At 39.7% G+C, this 16943-nt stretch overlaps 1 protein-coding gene across 7 annotated transcripts in view; it reads right to left on the reverse strand.

Annotated features, from left to right (window-relative positions):
* The window catches only part of SENP1 (SUMO specific peptidase 1), an 87033-nt gene that overhangs the window by 38229 nt on the left and 31861 nt on the right, over window positions 1–16943 (reverse strand). For all 7 annotated transcript variants that reach the window (XM_045589018.1, XM_045589017.1, XM_045589016.1 and 4 more), the window contains 7 exons: window positions 16424–16508; window positions 16036–16191; window positions 14787–14918; window positions 3692–3895; window positions 2198–2277; window positions 1228–1312; window positions 603–698 (listed from right to left, as the gene is read on the reverse strand). In XM_045589018.1, the coding sequence (XP_045444974.1) occupies window positions 603–698; window positions 1228–1312; window positions 2198–2277; window positions 3692–3895; window positions 14787–14918; window positions 16036–16191; window positions 16424–16508 (838 nt within the window). The remainder of the gene's footprint in view (window positions 1–602; window positions 699–1227; window positions 1313–2197; window positions 2278–3691; window positions 3896–14786; window positions 14919–16035; window positions 16192–16423; window positions 16509–16943) is intronic.

Raw genomic sequence — 16943 nt, forward strand, 5'->3', positions numbered from 1 at the left:
AAACAGAAATAAAAGGCCGAAACCGGTTTGGCTCAATGGATAGAGCGTCGGCTTGGGGACTGAAGGGTCCCGGGTTCAATTCCGGTCAAGGGCATGTACCTTGGTTGCGGGCATATCCCCAGTAGGGGGTGTGCAAGAGGCAGCTGATCGATGACTCTCTCTCATCGATGTTTCTAACTCTCTATCTCTCTCCCTTCCTCTCTGTAAAAAACTCAATAAAATATATTTAAAAAAAAAAAAAAAAAAAAGGTTAGTTTAGGTTAGCAAAACTTGAGTGCTAAAAAAGTATAGAGAAACTTGTGCTCTGAAAATGTACTCTGGTCCCAGTTCTCTGTTTTTTACAGGCTGGGGAGATGGGCAGAGAAAAAGGCTCTGCTTTTGCCCAGGATTCTTTGACTTCAATATGTAATATATGGGGTCCCAGGATGTGATCTATTATTATTATTATTCTTTGTTTTATGATGTGGCAAGCAGTAACCACCTGTGTTATAAGCTACAGGCCGAAGCAGAGCCCCGTAAGCAGAGCAAGTAGAGAAAAAACACCTAGCGGGCACATGGAGACGGGTGGACAGAGAGCTCCCTTCCCCGCCGCCTCGGCTCACCTGTGTGAAGTTGATTGGTCTGTCTTTGGTAATGCAGTCAGCATATTTGCAGGCAAACATCCCACAATCACTTCCATTCATCTGCTGTGGAATTTCCTGAAAGACCAAAAACAATGAAACGGTAACAACTTTCCAAGGTTCCTCCCTTCTTACTCGACTATAAATAAGAACCAAAGCAGATACATTTTACAGGTTTCCCTGAATTTTGAAGAGATGATCCCTCGTTCCCCACTCAGAACAACACAGACTCAGAGAAAAAAAAATAGAGCTTCTCAGTTAGGCCTGTGGACTTCATATTAACCACATAAGAAACTATCTCAGACTTCTATGGCACCTAAGGGTGTAAAAACTGGTCCCTGCCCTAGGGCCAAACAATCAGCAAACGCATCTTACAGGAGTGAAGAGCTTAGCAAAATAGCTGGGCATTTAGAAAACCTAGCTCCAAATAAGAAACACATTACCAGTTTTCCCACAAATAACTTTCTCTATATTCCCCAAGAAATAAAACAACCAAGCTGAAGGCAGGACAGACACTAAGAAGGTCCCTGGGAATCAAAGAGTGATACCCTTTCCTCCCCAACCACTCTCATGTCAGGAACTTTTATCTCATCCAGATCAAATGTACCTGGCTTTTCTTGCTGAAGAGCTGCCAGCCATTGGTGTCAAACTCTTTCCTTTTCTTGTCAATGCTCTCCTGCTTTAGGTATTGCCTAAAGGTATCGGGAGAGAAGGAGATGAGCTGTGGAGAACATGAGTGACCGCTGCCACCCAAAGAATGGAGCAGACAATCCTTAGGAAGTTTTCATAAGTGCTTCTGAGAAAAACAGTATATAATGTTGGGTGGGGTATCTTTACACTGCTCACCCTCCTTTGGGACTCCCACAATTCATGCCTACCCTGTCAACCCAAGAGAAACACGATGCTTCTCTGATACCCAGGTTCCTTCTATCTACTATTCCTCCTGAGGAACGAGTTTTGACTCGTTTCCTTGATTTATATGGTCCTTTAAAATTCAATCTAATGGAAGAAGAATGTTTCTCTAGCAATATCAAACTATTTATTTACTTTTTTTAGTCTTGAGTCTCCTGTGCAAAAATTCAATCCAAGCCAACAATCTGTTGAGTATACACTTCATGTGGAGCGTTCTTCACAAGTGCAACCTGTTCACCATTCTGGACTCTATCTACCAGAGTGGTACAGGGAGGAATAAGCATTTTGGAAAGAGAAACATAGGGTATACCAGATTTGCATCCTGGTTCCCCATTAAGCCACTATCTAGTAGGACCTGGGCAAATAAAAATTACTCTGTGGGTTTGGTATCTTCATCTAAAAGGAGGTTGGATTAGATGATTTCAAAATAATTTCTCAATCTATTTATACATACCCACTCTATATTTTAGTGCACTGGGACAGTAATTGTCCCTATTAGAGTATGTATTTGGTATTAGTACATTATTAAACTTTACTTAGATGTAAAATATCCATTCTTACTTAATATGAGAATTTCCTTTATTTATTAGTTCACTGAAGGTATAACTGAGACCAATAGCTGGAAGACTGACACCAGACTCTTCCGTCCTCAACTCCTTACTTACAAAAGAATTCTGCAGGCTTCGTTGTTTATCCCACCCATGGAATCGTAATAGGTAATATTCTTCTTTCTAAAGTCCACAACCTAGGAATAAAAAATAAAATAAAAAATAAATCTGTCTTTATAAAGTGAAGAAAACGATTTTTTAGCTTTTCCCTTCCCTGGAACCTTTTGCTAGATTTCCTGTGAAATCATAACAAGTATGATTGATACTGTGCATTACACCATGCTTAATCTGCATAAGACACAAGAATACAGAACTACAGTGGGGGCTGATCAGCTGCTGACCCCATTAATTGCCCTAAAACCTTTTTCTGTAATTGGGGTTCCCATCACAATGTGGGCAACAATGAAGACACAACATGTTCTTCAGAGAATGTAAGTCCACAGTTTCAGAAAGATGATAATAGATTATGGATGTCATTTCTTTACCTGGAGAATTCCCTTTGGCTTTAGGTTTTTAAAATGTAATTCAAAAAAGACTTTGAAATAACTCTTATACTTTCATTAATACGCTAGACCATGTTCTCAGAGTCATAAAAAAATTCAATCACCAAGTATGCAAGGCCAAGTCATGGTTAGGCAGAAAATAATAGCCACGGGATCTGAATTGGCAGCATCATTATGAAGCCACTTTTTATACAGGTTTTGATAAATTGAGCTAAATTTTATTTTGATTCTCTTGCCTTGCAGTTTATTGATATCCTTACACAGAGTTCCAAAATTGTCAAACATGATCTGAGTACAAGAGAAGGAAATAAAGAATTAAACTAACTAACTAACTAAATAAATAAATAAATAATTCCTCTGCAGGAATCCCTCTACAGGAAGGAATTCTTTTTGTTTAGGAAAATACCTTAATGACACATGTAGCTTTTAAAAGATGGGATAGAGCCTGAAAAGACAGATGCAGTGGAGAAATTACTGAATTGCTCTGCATAACAAAGAGGATGGGAGTGTAAAAATCTAAAAAGTCACCTTTATTCCCCATGCTTTTGCATTGAGGCTGCTCAGACTTATAATTCCTTTTTAAGTATTTCCAGAAAAGGAAATTCCACGGCTTTCTTCAAAGTCTAAGTACCTCTCACTCTTGACAGAAAGTTCATTGATCCATCCAGTTTCTAGCCAACTAAATACTACTGTTCTCGCCGAAACAGGTTTGGCTCAATGGATAGAGCGTCAGCTTGGGGACTGAAGGGACCCGGGTTCGATTCCGGTCAAGGGCATGTACCTTGGTTGCGGGCATATCCCCAGTAGGGAGTGTGCAAGAGGCAGCTGAACGATGACTCTCTCTCATCGATGTTTCTAACTCTCTATCCCTCTCCCTTCCTCTCTGTACAAAATCAATAAAATATATATTAAAAATAAATAAATAAATAAATACTACTGTTCTCTCAATCATCCAGTGAAGACACAGAACTAATACTCACTATTCTCTGTGTATTCTATAATTATATAAATTCCTTTAAAATTTTACCTAAAACAAATGGGTACTCACAGCAAGACACCAGTGCACTCCCAGGTGAATGGGCACCAAAAGGATGTCAACAGAAAATACATCCACTTTCTTTGTCCATCGTTTCACAGCCTGGTAACCAGCTGTTTTTAACTTAGTAAAAAAAAAGGTGTTAAATGCATGTACACTTGGCAATCCCTTATCTTTACTTCGCTCCATCAGCATATTCATGTAGAAATTGATGATCTGTGGGAAGAAAATATAGGTATGTATTATATGTATCAGGCCTTTCATAATAATTGTTGTATGAAGGAAAAGCAGTTGTATTGTACAACAGACGCTATTGTTTCCTAAATAATTCACTTAAGACTTTAACATGCAACAGCCTCACGGCCCTGTATCCAATTCTGACTAGAAGGGAGGCTATACACAGTGAGGTGGTTATAAATAGTGCAAACAAAAAGCTGAGATTCTACATATAACTAGTAGCCCTGCACTCGAATCTGTGCACCAGTAGCTTGCCAGTAGCTCACTGCTGCCCCCCAGTAGCTCTCCTCTTGCTGCCCCGCCCTCCTGTAGCTCCCCCTGTCTCCCTCTCCTTTGCCCATCCTCATAGCTTGCTGCCCTGCCCCCTTCTGGAGCTCCATGATACGGTCGTTACGCAGTCAGTTGTTACGCTTAACGGTGTAACAACCATTTGCATATTACAACTTTATTATATAGGATGGAGTTGGGGATACATATGGGCAGATGCTGGCCAGAAGACAGGATTGGGTCAAATCTGTTAACAAGGCTAAGACCAACAGTTCAATTCTTATATGTGGGTCACCTGGTTTTACACAAAGATAGGAAACTTTGGTTCAATGCTAAAGATTGTCTTTTAGCCTTTAAGCTATCTTGCAGAGACAAATTATTTTGGTTTCAAGCAGACCTGGATAACAGGATAAATCATCAATTATACTGGGCAAAATACTTATAAACTGATAGTAGTTCAGCAATTTTACCTTTTATAGAGGCACACTTGAATATAGTATAAAAACCAATATAACATGAGGCCTGAAAGTAAAGTTAAAGAGTAAAGTTCTCCCCAGTATCTGTATGGTTAGCCTTTTAATTTTTGTTGATTTCAATTTCGCCTCTGATGTCAAGTATGAAAGAAAGAAATTAAAATGCTTGAACAGGAAATACGTAATTCTTTCTATTAATGAAGCAATGTGCTCTCTAATTGTGACTATGTTGTCTATGGTTCCTTGAGGTCCAGGACTCCTTGGTACTAAAGCTTTAAAGTTACTGGGCCGGAAGTTACTGCATACTTACTTTATGTGGTCAGATGAGGCCAGGCCAGTGTCTGTCAACTGCAAGGAATGAATGGGCTAACTGATCCACAGTTTGGAAATATGACTAAGAAAACAGGTATGTTTTTCAGAATGCTTTTTGGGGAATGGGAAAATGCCCTAGTCCTTTGACAAATATTTACACATTAGGATGCCAGAGCAATGAGCTACTGCCCAACAGTAGGCACCTACATACTGGGCAGGCAGCAGGAACCACTGCCAGGAACACACCAGAGCATGGTCTAGACTAGAGAAAGGGCCTATAGATGAGGATGCCTAGGGAAACCACATTTGCCATGAGGCAGAACTGGGGGCAGCGGAGAGAGGGAATGACTAGGGTTGAAGAAAGACACTGTTCTGCCTACACCCAGCAGGCCCAGAGATCTTAGGTTGTGGCTAATTCTCCATCTTGTGTGATTCACAATAGATAATTGGAACTAGTTATTTTAAATAATGATAATGAATCGAGACACAATTAGGATTATAGCTTTCTCAATCTAGATTTCCTATATAACTCTGCCCCAAGGACAATGGTGCTAATGATGCTTGTAGGAATGAAGGCAGGCAGGAATACAGGAGGGTCTGCCCAGCAAGCACAAATTAGGCTGTAATTAGACTATAAACTACATTATCTAATGAGAGAAAACCAGCAAGAAGCGACTGATTCCTCTGGCATTCTACCCACCCCACAATATTTGCCATGTTACAACACTAAATCTTCAGTCTAAGGGGTAACATGAATAGGCAGATGACCTACCAGTCACTGAAAGCCAACCTTCTATGGGCAGGCAAGTTATATTTTTGAGGCAATAACAACTCAAGGGGAAGGTGGAAAGGAATCAGGCAGAGATAAGGATAGCCAAGCAAATGAAAGCCATGGAGATATTTCTTCCCCAGATGCCCATAATTAGGACCTTTGGGATAATTACCTTGAAGTAAAAAAGGATGACATAAATGAATGGCAAGCTACACATGACTACGTATCCTAATTTTTAGTAGGAAAGAATGCTACAGACCAATGACGTTTAGCTGGACTTACACTGCCTGAGCTGTTTGGGTTTGTGTGTGTGTGTATGTGTGCGCGCGCGTAGACTATAGACCAACCCCTCCAAACAGAAACAAAGACCTAGTAACCTAACACTATCTGTCTTCTTTTAGAAACCCTTTTCCATTGCTTTAGCTCTGCCTCCAACCAACATTTCTCCACTGAGAGGGAAATGGCCTCCAAAGTCAGCTCATTAATTAGTTCTAAGAAGTGATGTGGGTTCTTTTTCATTCTCTTGTATCCCAGTAGGAGGGAGTGTGGTGGCCTCAATGTTCCCTCCCATAGCTGAGAATGTATAATCTGACATCTGAGGCAGAATTTAGATTCAAGTTTCTCTCCTTGGTTTTCAGTTTTCCTCTGGCCAAATGAGGAAAATTGCCATAGTTCAGCCAAGACAAAAAACAAGCTAGGAATTAGAGAACAAAAAGAATCCTACATGTCATCTCACAGAGAGATGAAGATGAAGGAGAAAGAAATGAGAGAAGGGATCACAGTACTTAAGATGAAAAAGAAGCAGTCATGGTCAGAGTATCTGCTTATATTTCTACACACAAGACCCTCCTAGCTCCAGAAGATCTTCAATTGCCTTTGAAATAAGGGGCTAAAAGTAGCAAGTCAGCCCTGCGCCTACTGTTTGTCTTGCCAATATATCAACATCTGAGGACAACAGCAGTGTTAGTCCACTTGTCACTCTTTTGGGGACCCCCAGTTGCCTCTGCTCGCTGTAGCTCTTGCTGCCTTCACGGCTTTGGCCATGAGCGCCTGCTTGTCTATGCAGTCCTGTTCGGGGGTGGGATGGTTGTTTATAGTGTCTTGTTCCTTTGTGATTTTATTTGAAGAGCAGCCAGGCTAAAGCCGGAAAAAAAAAACTTTTCTTTAAAAGAAAAGCCTACAATGTTTTCAAACTAAGGACTCAATCCTTTTCCTGAATGTTACCACAATGACATAAAATGGCCACTGCTATTTGTATCGTCCTTTTTGCCCACTAAACTAGCCAAGCTATCGTTTTCTCATGCATTTAGAAGTAAAACATCTCACTAACAGTAAAACCTTAACTTTTAACCCTTTCCAATGATATTCTGAAACCCTCACATTGGCTTAGGAAAAAAATTCTAAAAGTTCAGGCATGACGGTGTTCCTGAGCAGAGATCAAGATAACTTTTATGGGAAACAAAGCTGTTTTTATAATTTACCTCTCCTAGAACTTTCACCTTGGTCTTCCCATCTTAATTTTTATTTTATTTTTTTACTAGAGGTCTGGTGCATGAAATTCTTGCATGGGCGGGGGGGGGGGGGGAGGATGTGACCCAATGACTGGGGAAGGCAATGCCTCCATCACACCTCTGTTGCTGCCACTGCTGGCAGCGCAAGCCTCGAACAGCCCTGGTTACGTGAGCCTTGGGCAGCCCTGGGCGACTGAGCAGCCGCCATCTGAGGCTTGCCTGTGCCGTGGGCTAGCTCTGGGCGGCTGGGGAGCTGAGGGGACTAGGGGACTCCTAAAGCAGGTTTGCAGAGCAGCTGGACCCACAAGAGGGCTGGCCCAGCTGTGCCGCGCGCACCTGCTGCCCCAGCGGGGCTGAGGAGACTAGGCGCTGCCATCTTGTGGCTGTGGGTGCTGCCATCTTTGAGAGTGTGGCAGTCAATTAGCATATCCCCTCCTTATTGGCTATGGGTGTAGCCATATTTGTGAGGGTGCAATGGTCAATTAACATACTTCCTTTTGCCAAAACCAGTTTGGCTCAATGGATAGAGTGTCGGTTTGGGGACTGAAAGGTCCCGGGTTTGATTCCGGTCAAGGGCATGTACCTTGGTTGTGGGCATATCCCCAGTAGGGGGTGTGCAAGAGGCAGCTGATCGATGACTCTCTCTCATCGATGTTTCTAACTATCTCTTTCCCTCTCTGTACAAAATCAATAAAATATATTTTATAAAAAATAAAAAAATAAAAGCATACTTCCTTTTTATTAGATAGGATTAATCCTTATCAAAGGTTATTTTTTCCATTGATTTTTAAAAAGTTGGTAGGGAGGACCCTAGCTGGTTTGGCTTAGTGCAGTGGTTGACAAACTCATTAATCAACAGAGCTAAATATCAACAGTACGATTGAAATTTCTTTTGAGAACCAAAAATCGAATTCTGAGCATGGGCCACGAAATTTCAAACGCACTGTACGTGCATGCCCGCATGTGGTATTTTGTGCAAGAGCCACACTCAAGGGGCCAAAGAGCTTGTGGTTTGCAAGTCAAAGTTTGCTGACCACTTAGTAAATAGAGCACTGGCCTGCAGACTAAAGGGTCCTGGGTTTGATTCCAGCCAAGGGCACATGCCTGGTTGTGGGCTCAATCCCCAGTAAGGGGGCATGCAGGAGGCAGTTGATCAATGATTCTCACTGATGTTTCTCTCTGTCTCTCTCATTCTCTCACTTCCTCTCTGAAATCAACTATATATATAGTTGGGAGGGAGGGGAGAGAGAGAAACATAGATGCAAGACAGATGTATCAATTGGTTGCCTGCCACACACACCCTAACTGGGGGCTGGGGATTGACCTGCAATTCAATTACTTGCTCTTGACTAGGATTCAAACCTGCAACCCTTCAGTGTGTGGGGTGATGCTCTAATGACTGAGCAACAGGGGCCTGGGACTATTCTGATTTTTTAATTAAACCTATTCTAGGCAACCACAAAGCTCTAAAGAGTAACCAAGCAGCAGCACCTAAATATCATGAGTCAGAAGGTCATTCACGTCTAAGATTTAACCTAATAATATTATTAGAACCAAAAGGGCAGACTTCAGGAAAAGTTCTGTGTATTGCATCCCTCATTGTGAACATGTGTCCCATTTTTTTCTCACATGGAAATTTAAGCAACAAATTATTATAATTATTTACTAAAGTTATAGAGAAAGATAGACAATACCAATTTTTAAGGAGTCATGATAACTGTAATTACAATTCTCCGTGTTATCCCACATAAGTCCTTGGTTAATTAAAAGGACTAGTTCTATTAAGAAACACTTTAAAGAAGTAAACTATAATGATATTGAATCTACCAATTACATGTTAGAAACACTAAAACTTCCATTCTGATCATTTTATTCCACATGTAAGAATGCATAGCATATGGTAGACCTATCAGATTCCCTTAGCCAATTTATCTCATTTTGCCTAGATTTTCCCTTTCTTAAGCAATCAATTTTTATTCCCTGGGGAAAATTTATTCCCTGTGCTAGGTTTATCTAGTTGGACTTTATGTTTTGCAAGCTATTTTCTTTCTTTACTGAGCATCACTTAAATTTAACTCCTCCTTGGAAACAGAAAGCTATGAAAACTACCAATTCCCCATTTCCATAAAAGATTTTTGTTCTGAAAGTCAGAGTGCTAGACAAAAAATTAAGTGCTCTGATTCTAGATCCTGATTCTGCAATAAAAATCAAGTGACCTTGATATACGTCCCTTATAGAGTCTTCTTACTTCTCTACTATCAATCAAGGAAAAATACTTTATACACAAGGCTACTGTGATACTAAATAGATAAGACACCTCTTTGCTTTCAGAAATGAGACTTAACAAAACAGGCAATTAGTCTGCTGTTTAGCTATGTCATTCATGAAGTCACAGTCTGCTATGTAAAGTCTACCTTAATTCCTCCTGTACTCCCTCATTCCCCATATTTGTTATGAGTCTTTTCCTTATGGCCTTTCCCCAGCCAGTAAAGTTAGAAATACGATATCCAACAGGCTAATGCTTTTACATTTTGGAAACAACCTCTACATGTTATAAACCCCACAGTACCTTGTTTTATTTCTGCTTCAACTAATCAATTGTATTTTAGAAATATTAAAGAGTGAGAGCATTCCCACTGTTCTTTATTCCTTTGTGTAGATTGAAATTTCCACCTCATGTTTTCCTTTCCTGCCTAATGAATCCTTTAATATTTCTTACAGTACAGGTCTGTTGGTGAGAAATTCTAAAAAAAGTATAACCTGCCCTAGCCAGTTTGGCTCAGTGGATAGAGCATCGGCCTGAGGACTGAAGGGTCCTAGGTTTGATTCCCAGTTAAGGGCACGGTATCTCAGTTGCAAGCTCCATCCCAGCTCCAGCCAGGGCATCTGCAGAAGGCAACCAATCAATATGTCTCTCTCACTTTGATGTTTCTCTCTCTCTCTCTGCCTCTCCCTCTCCTTGGAAGGAAGGAAGGAAGGAAGGGAGGGAGGGAGGGAGGGAGGGAGATGGAAAAATAAAACCCCCCCAAAATTTTAAAAAGTATAACCTGGGTAAATCATAGGCTCATTCCTTTCATTGACTTTCTCTCCGGGATCACTATTACCCAATGTCTTAAAATTGTTGTTTCATGTTTTGTCTGGTTTTGTAGGTAAATTGAAAGGGCAAATCTTATCTATTTTATTCCATCATGACCGGAAGCAGAAGTCAGATCCATTCATTTGCATGTCTAAATACTTTCCATGTATTTCTAAGTTTATGTAATGCATTATTAAACAATTCTTAGACCTTCTAAGCAGCACAATTATCAAACCATAAAGAGAAACACAAAGCTCAAAGCAGTCCTCTCCTCAGGATCACTAACCTAGAATCTTAGAGTTGGATTCCAGAAGTTAAATCTCCACAAATTAAATCTCCACAAATTAATAATTTCTAGTATTGTTATCCATTTTTAAATATTTCCATTTTTTGTGACTTTCAATTTACCTTTGCAACTAATTCCTCCTCTCTATAACCTTTCTTCCTTCCCTTGATTAGATTATTTCTAATAATCACTATACTCAGTACAGACACCCCCAGCTACAATGTCCCTGATGTTACCAGCCTTCCTTTCCTATTTTTTACAAGACAGCCAGTTCCCACATTCCATTTTTGAGAAGTTTCATTTTCTTAATAATAAGGTAAAATGTCAATCCTGTCAATCATTAGTTCTTGGAACTACACAGGAATTTAACTATTCACAATAAAAATTTGCTCATAAAAACATAGTTAAAGGCCTACTTATGAAAGGCACCGTGGCCTACTCTTCTTTTAGGAAAAAGACCAGAGAAAAGGTAGGCTAATGGTTTTCTACACATACTCCAAATATAAAACTTCTGGATTTTATTTTCCTTATAAACTAAATCTGTTCCATTTCACTTCTAAGATCTTACATTCCTTGTCTAAAAAATGGTAAGAATAATTTGTCAGTCACCTTATTTTGGAGAAAGTTTTAATGCAGCCTATAAAATTGACAGGAGATACGAAAAAATAAGAAATAGTTTTTGTTTGTTTGTTTTTTTAATATATTTTATTGATTTTGTACAGAGAGGAAGGGAGAGAGATAGAGAGTTAGAAACATCGATGAGAGAGAGTCATCGATCAGTTGCCTCCTGCACACCCCCTACTGGGGATATGCCCGCAACCAAGGTACATGCCCTTGACCGGAATCGAACCCGGGTCCCTTCAGTCCCCAAGCCGACGCTCTATCCACTGAGCTAAACCGGTCCCGGCAAGAAATAGTTATTAATGAAAATACCTATTTGAGGGAAGAAGTATAGAATTGAAGAGAGGACAAATTACTTGCAAAAGAAACTTAGATTCACAACTGAATTAAGTATCTATAATAACCTATAATAATAAAGTATAATATGCAAATTGACTGAATGACCAAACAGCAGAACGACCATCCAGATGACCTTCTGGACGACCAAGCGATGACACGCACTGGCGCCAGGCCAGCCAAGGCAGATGTGATGAGATTGGTCGGGGCCCAGCCATCGCCCTATGATCGCCCTGCAGAGGGGCTCCAGGCCACCCACCGGCGGAGTAATCGATAAGTCGGGGGGCTCCACAATGGCCCCAAAGAGGGAGGCCCGGGCTTCCTGGCCACTGGTGCTGCAGCAGGTAGCCTGGGCCTTCCTCTGAGGGGGCAATCCATCTCCGAGCCCAGCTGGGTGGGCAGGGCCTACCTCTTTGGTGTGATCAATAGCGGGGCTCCCGGACTGGCTCCTGACTGTGAGAAGGCACAGGCCGGGCTGAGAGGACCCCTCCCCAGCCCCTGTCAGTGTACAAATTTCATGCTTTAGGCCTCTCATTTTTAAATGAATACAAATACTTAAGAAAACCTAATAATTCCCCATCAGAATGTTAGTTTCTAACAGGCAATAACTTTGAAAGCCTGAGAAGTAAGGTACTTTAAAAATGGTGCTTTTTAAAATGGTTATCATCATCATCATGGACATTGACTTGGCACCTGCTTTCAAGATTACCATTATTCTGAACTCAGAAGACAAGTATTCCCTACAAGTTATGGCTACGCTTGACAGAGATAAAATAGACAAATTATCTTTCCTTCCCCTCATCGCTTCTAAATAATGTAATTTCCATTAACTTTGCTTGCTAAAAAGCCAGCCTCTGAGGGGACTGGGGAATGGAAAATATGTCCTGGTGAATGCTGCCTCTGTAAGGGATCTCACCGAGGTAAACGCCATAGTAAATAGCAAGAACTCAGCTCATAGCCTACTCATTGCTGCCCCCTAGAAGGTTTTGCATAATCTACAACAAACAGATTACATTCCTGTAGAATAACTGACCCCTTCCCATTTAGCAGAGGCAGGCAAAAATGGTAAGAGACCACTGATTAATGACTCCAAAGAAAAACACTTAATTGGTGGATACTTCTGACTGTCCTTGATTTTCATTCTGCCTTTTGATTTGGTAAGCCTTTTTTTTCTTTCTTTCTGTATTTGATCCAATGTTCTAATATCACTATTTTGAGCCAAAGAAGCAAGGGTGGCCTGGCCCATGTGGCTCAGTGGTTGAGCATCAACCCATGAACCAAAAAGTGACTGATTCTATTCCTGATCAGGACACATGCCCAGGTTATGGGCTCAATTCCCATTAAGGGGCATGCAGAAAGCATGATCAATGATTCTCTCTCAACTCTGATGTTTCTATCTCTCTCCCCCTCTCCCTTCCTCAGAAATCAATAAAAAATATTTTTTTTTCCATTAAAGCCCCTAAAGCAATATCAAACCATACGTTCTTTACTATTCATGGTCACAGATATTATTCAGAAAGTGAAGAAAATTTGTATCTTATAAATTCACAGTGGCAAAGAGAAAGGGGCTAGTCAAGCTGGCTTCAGGAAAAAAAATTAATATGCTGGGCATGACATATGGCTCTCAACCTCCATACATCTAATCCTAAAACAGGATCCAATTTAAAATTCTGAAGCAGTATGATACACTATATGCTTGGGTCTGAATCCTGGCTTTGCTATTCACTAGCCATATAACCTCACACATTTCTTCATCTTTCTATATTTTGTTCCTTCATCTATAAAATAGAGACGATAAAATTATAATATCTACCTCCAAGGGTTGTGGTGGCCATTATATGAGCAGAAAGCATAAAACACTTAGAATTGTGCCTACATGAGGTAAATGCTCAATAGATGTTAACCAATATTATTATTATTATTATTATTATTATTATTATTATTTGGAAAATCCTTAGCATACAAGACAAGGATACAGGTATGTAGACTATCCAGTGCTTTCTATTCTGAATATCTAAAAATCCTCCATAGTTGTGAAGCTTAAATATACACCAAAATATCAGGCAGGGATGCTGCCAGTGAGCCTAAGAAAGGGGGCAGGTACTTAGGAAAAAAGCAAACTATTTTCTTCTTTTGCTATGAAATACCCTTCTGAAATAAAACAAGCTCCTCCTGTATAGGAATAGGACAGATTTGCTTAAGACTAAAATGTAATATATTTACTTAAAATAATTTGAACTCTCAAAAGCTGAGAGCCATAACTTTTTTAACCCAATATATCAACTATTTAATAATATAATTTTTTAAAATGTCAGTTTTAAAAATAGGCCATTTTGGAAAGCTTATAAATAACCTAAGTGACAAAGAACAAGTAGATATAGAAGGGGAAGTAGCAATGGATTCCTAGATGGAAACTATTCCTTCATGCTACAACATGGTCAGCTATTATTTTCTCTGAAGATGTGAGCCGCCTTAAAGACAGAAACAATACGAATAAGTCCTCTCCTCAGTGTACAAACTGTCAATATATAAAAAGGCAAATGAGCACTTCTCAGACATTAAAATAGATAAAATCATCTGAGATATTTTTTTAAAATGCATATCCCTACCACACTGCTTCATAATTATTCAGGAGAATTGAGAAGCATGTGAAGTTTATTCTGATCCAGGTCATCCAAGGACCAAACTTTGAGACTCAAATAGTGAGATAATGCCTTGATTTAATTTCCACTTACTGTTCACTTACTATCCTATATAATATCCTATATAATAAAAACATAGTATGCAAATCAATCAAACAGCAGAACAAAGTTGCTATGACGCGCACTGACCACGAGGGGGCAGACACAGAAGCTGCCTCCTGGTGGTCAGTGTGCTCCAATAGGGGGAGCACTGCTGAGCCAGAAGCCGACTCACAGCTGGCAAGTACAGTGGCGGTGGCTGTGGCTGTGGTGGTGGCAGTGGTGGTAAAGGAAGCCTCTCCCACCTTCACTGCAGGTGGGTGGTAAGGAGCAAGGGGTCCTGGACTATGAGAGCCCTGGACTGCAAGAGGGATGTCTGATGGGGCCCAAGCCAGCAGGTGGACATCCCCAGTGGGGGTCCCAGACTGCAAGAGGGTGTAGGCCAGGCTGAGGGGACCCTCCCGCTCTGCCCGCCAGTGTGCAAATCTCATGCACTGGACCTCTAGTTTGAACATAAAATCAGGTGCAAGATTACCTCATCATTGAGCCAATTCAGATGGTTTAGAGTTTGAATATCTTTGCGTGTAATGGTCAAACGGAATGCTTCACTCAGAACTTCATCCTGGTTCCCATTACGAAATACATTCTTAATCTCCTTCTCCATTTCCTAGAGAAGGAAGAGGTGTCAGAGATTAAGCATACATGGCTTCAGATACACCAGATTTCTCACCAAGTCCCACACTATTCCCAGACAATTTATCATTAATCAACTGTTTACTTCTAACATTTTGGTTTCTATTTCTTCCAGTAGTAATCTCCCTGATTACTTTTTCTATCCCACCTTGTCCTCCCCTTCTCTTTTTCAGCACAACAGTTCAGACCCTTGTTTCATTTTATTCCTGCTATGAAACATGGTATTCTATGAGAAGATCTAATTATATTTTTGATCCAAACAATTTTCTTTCCCCAAAGATAGGAAGAGCTAAGTAAAGGTGATCTCTTTTATTTTATTTCTTTAAAGGTAGTTTCTTACAGAAACATTTTCCTGGATTTCTTGTTATTCTTTTTTAATATAAAACATAGAATCCAATACAACTATAATACATATATTATACTCACCAGCTATGTGAGTCTTTCAAACAGAGGCTGGATTAAGGAACAGATTACTTTAAAATGTACACATACTTTATGTATTTTCCAAATTTTATACTGAGTTTTTATTATTTATAAAAATAGCAAGCCTCAGCTTACTGTACATGAAATGAAACACAAATTTATTAAATGCTTTTACTGAAGTTGCTAAGACCCACCCATAATTCTTTCCTCAATGTGCAATAATCATTTAAAAACAAAGCCAACACTGGGCGGTATTACAAATGAAAGGAGTATGCAATACAATTTTTAAAATTTTTATTTTTCAATTACAGCTTACAATAATACAATATTATTTTGTATTAATTTCAGGTGTACAACATAAATTACTTATATAATTTATGAAGTAATTCCCCCCATAAGTCTAGTACCCACCTGGCACCATACATAGTTATTACACTATCATTGACTATGTTCCCTCTGTTGTGCTTTACTTCCCCTTGACTATTTTGTAACCACCTATTTATACTTCTTAATACCTTCACCTTTCACCCAGCCCCCCAACTCTCCTCCCCTCTGGCATGTGCAATATAATTTAAATACCACGTGTTCTATTACATTTATGTTTTAAACTTCTCCAGGGCATTATTTCTAAATATAACAATTGTTAGTACAGGAATTAAATAATTTACCTCTGTGATTTCAGGAAATTCATCTTCACTATCAGTTAATTTACGACCTTTTTTTTCTGTTTCTTGAGCAATTGTGACAGGGATCTCCTTTTCAAGAGGTACACGAAGACGCAGTTCTACTGAATCATGTACTGAATGTTCCTGTTCCTGCAATCTCTGAAAGACAGAACTTCAGAATAAGTGGAATACAGAAATATTCTATCTCTCTATGTAAACTGAGTAGTACTAGGTGGATAGACCAAGAACATTTACCATTTATCACACAATACTATGGTACCATTCTACCTTACAATTACAACAGTTTTGACCCCTAAATACAGATAACCTTTCAAATTAGTTTCAATTTGGATATGCTATTTATTTATAATCTTAACCCAATTCTTTTTACCTGGTTTTGAAGCTGTAATGCCAGTGCTTTTTGTTCTTCAATCTGGCGCCATCTTTCCCGTGCTCGAGAATCATAAACACTAGTTCTAGAAGTGAAAAGGAATGTGACACAAATGCAGACCACTCTCTTAATATCAGCCCATTGTTGATGTACAATGAGCATTATATATAAAACCCTCATATACACAGTCTAAAATCATGACACTAACTTATCACTATAAGTGAAACTACATGTTTCCTACTGTTTTTCCTACTGTTTTTATTGAAATAATAAAAATTATTAGTTTGTTGCCAAATATGAACAGGTGGCTTTTGCGGATATTTGTAAATGTGTTGTCTTTTTCTAAAAACATGCTTCTAAGCCCAGCCAGTGCTGCTTAATGGTTGACCATCAACCTATAAACCAGGAGGTCACAATTCAGGAAGTCACGGCACATGCCTGAGTTGCGGATTTGATCCCCAGAGTGGGTGTGCTGGAGACTTCTAATCAATGATTCTCTCTCATCATTGATATTTCTCTC

The sequence above is a fragment of the Pipistrellus kuhlii genome, unplaced genomic scaffold, assembly GCF_014108245.1.
Source record: "Pipistrellus kuhlii isolate mPipKuh1 unplaced genomic scaffold, mPipKuh1.p scaffold_m20_p_3, whole genome shotgun sequence".
In the NCBI taxonomy this organism is placed as follows: Eukaryota; Metazoa; Chordata; class Mammalia; order Chiroptera; family Vespertilionidae; genus Pipistrellus; species Pipistrellus kuhlii.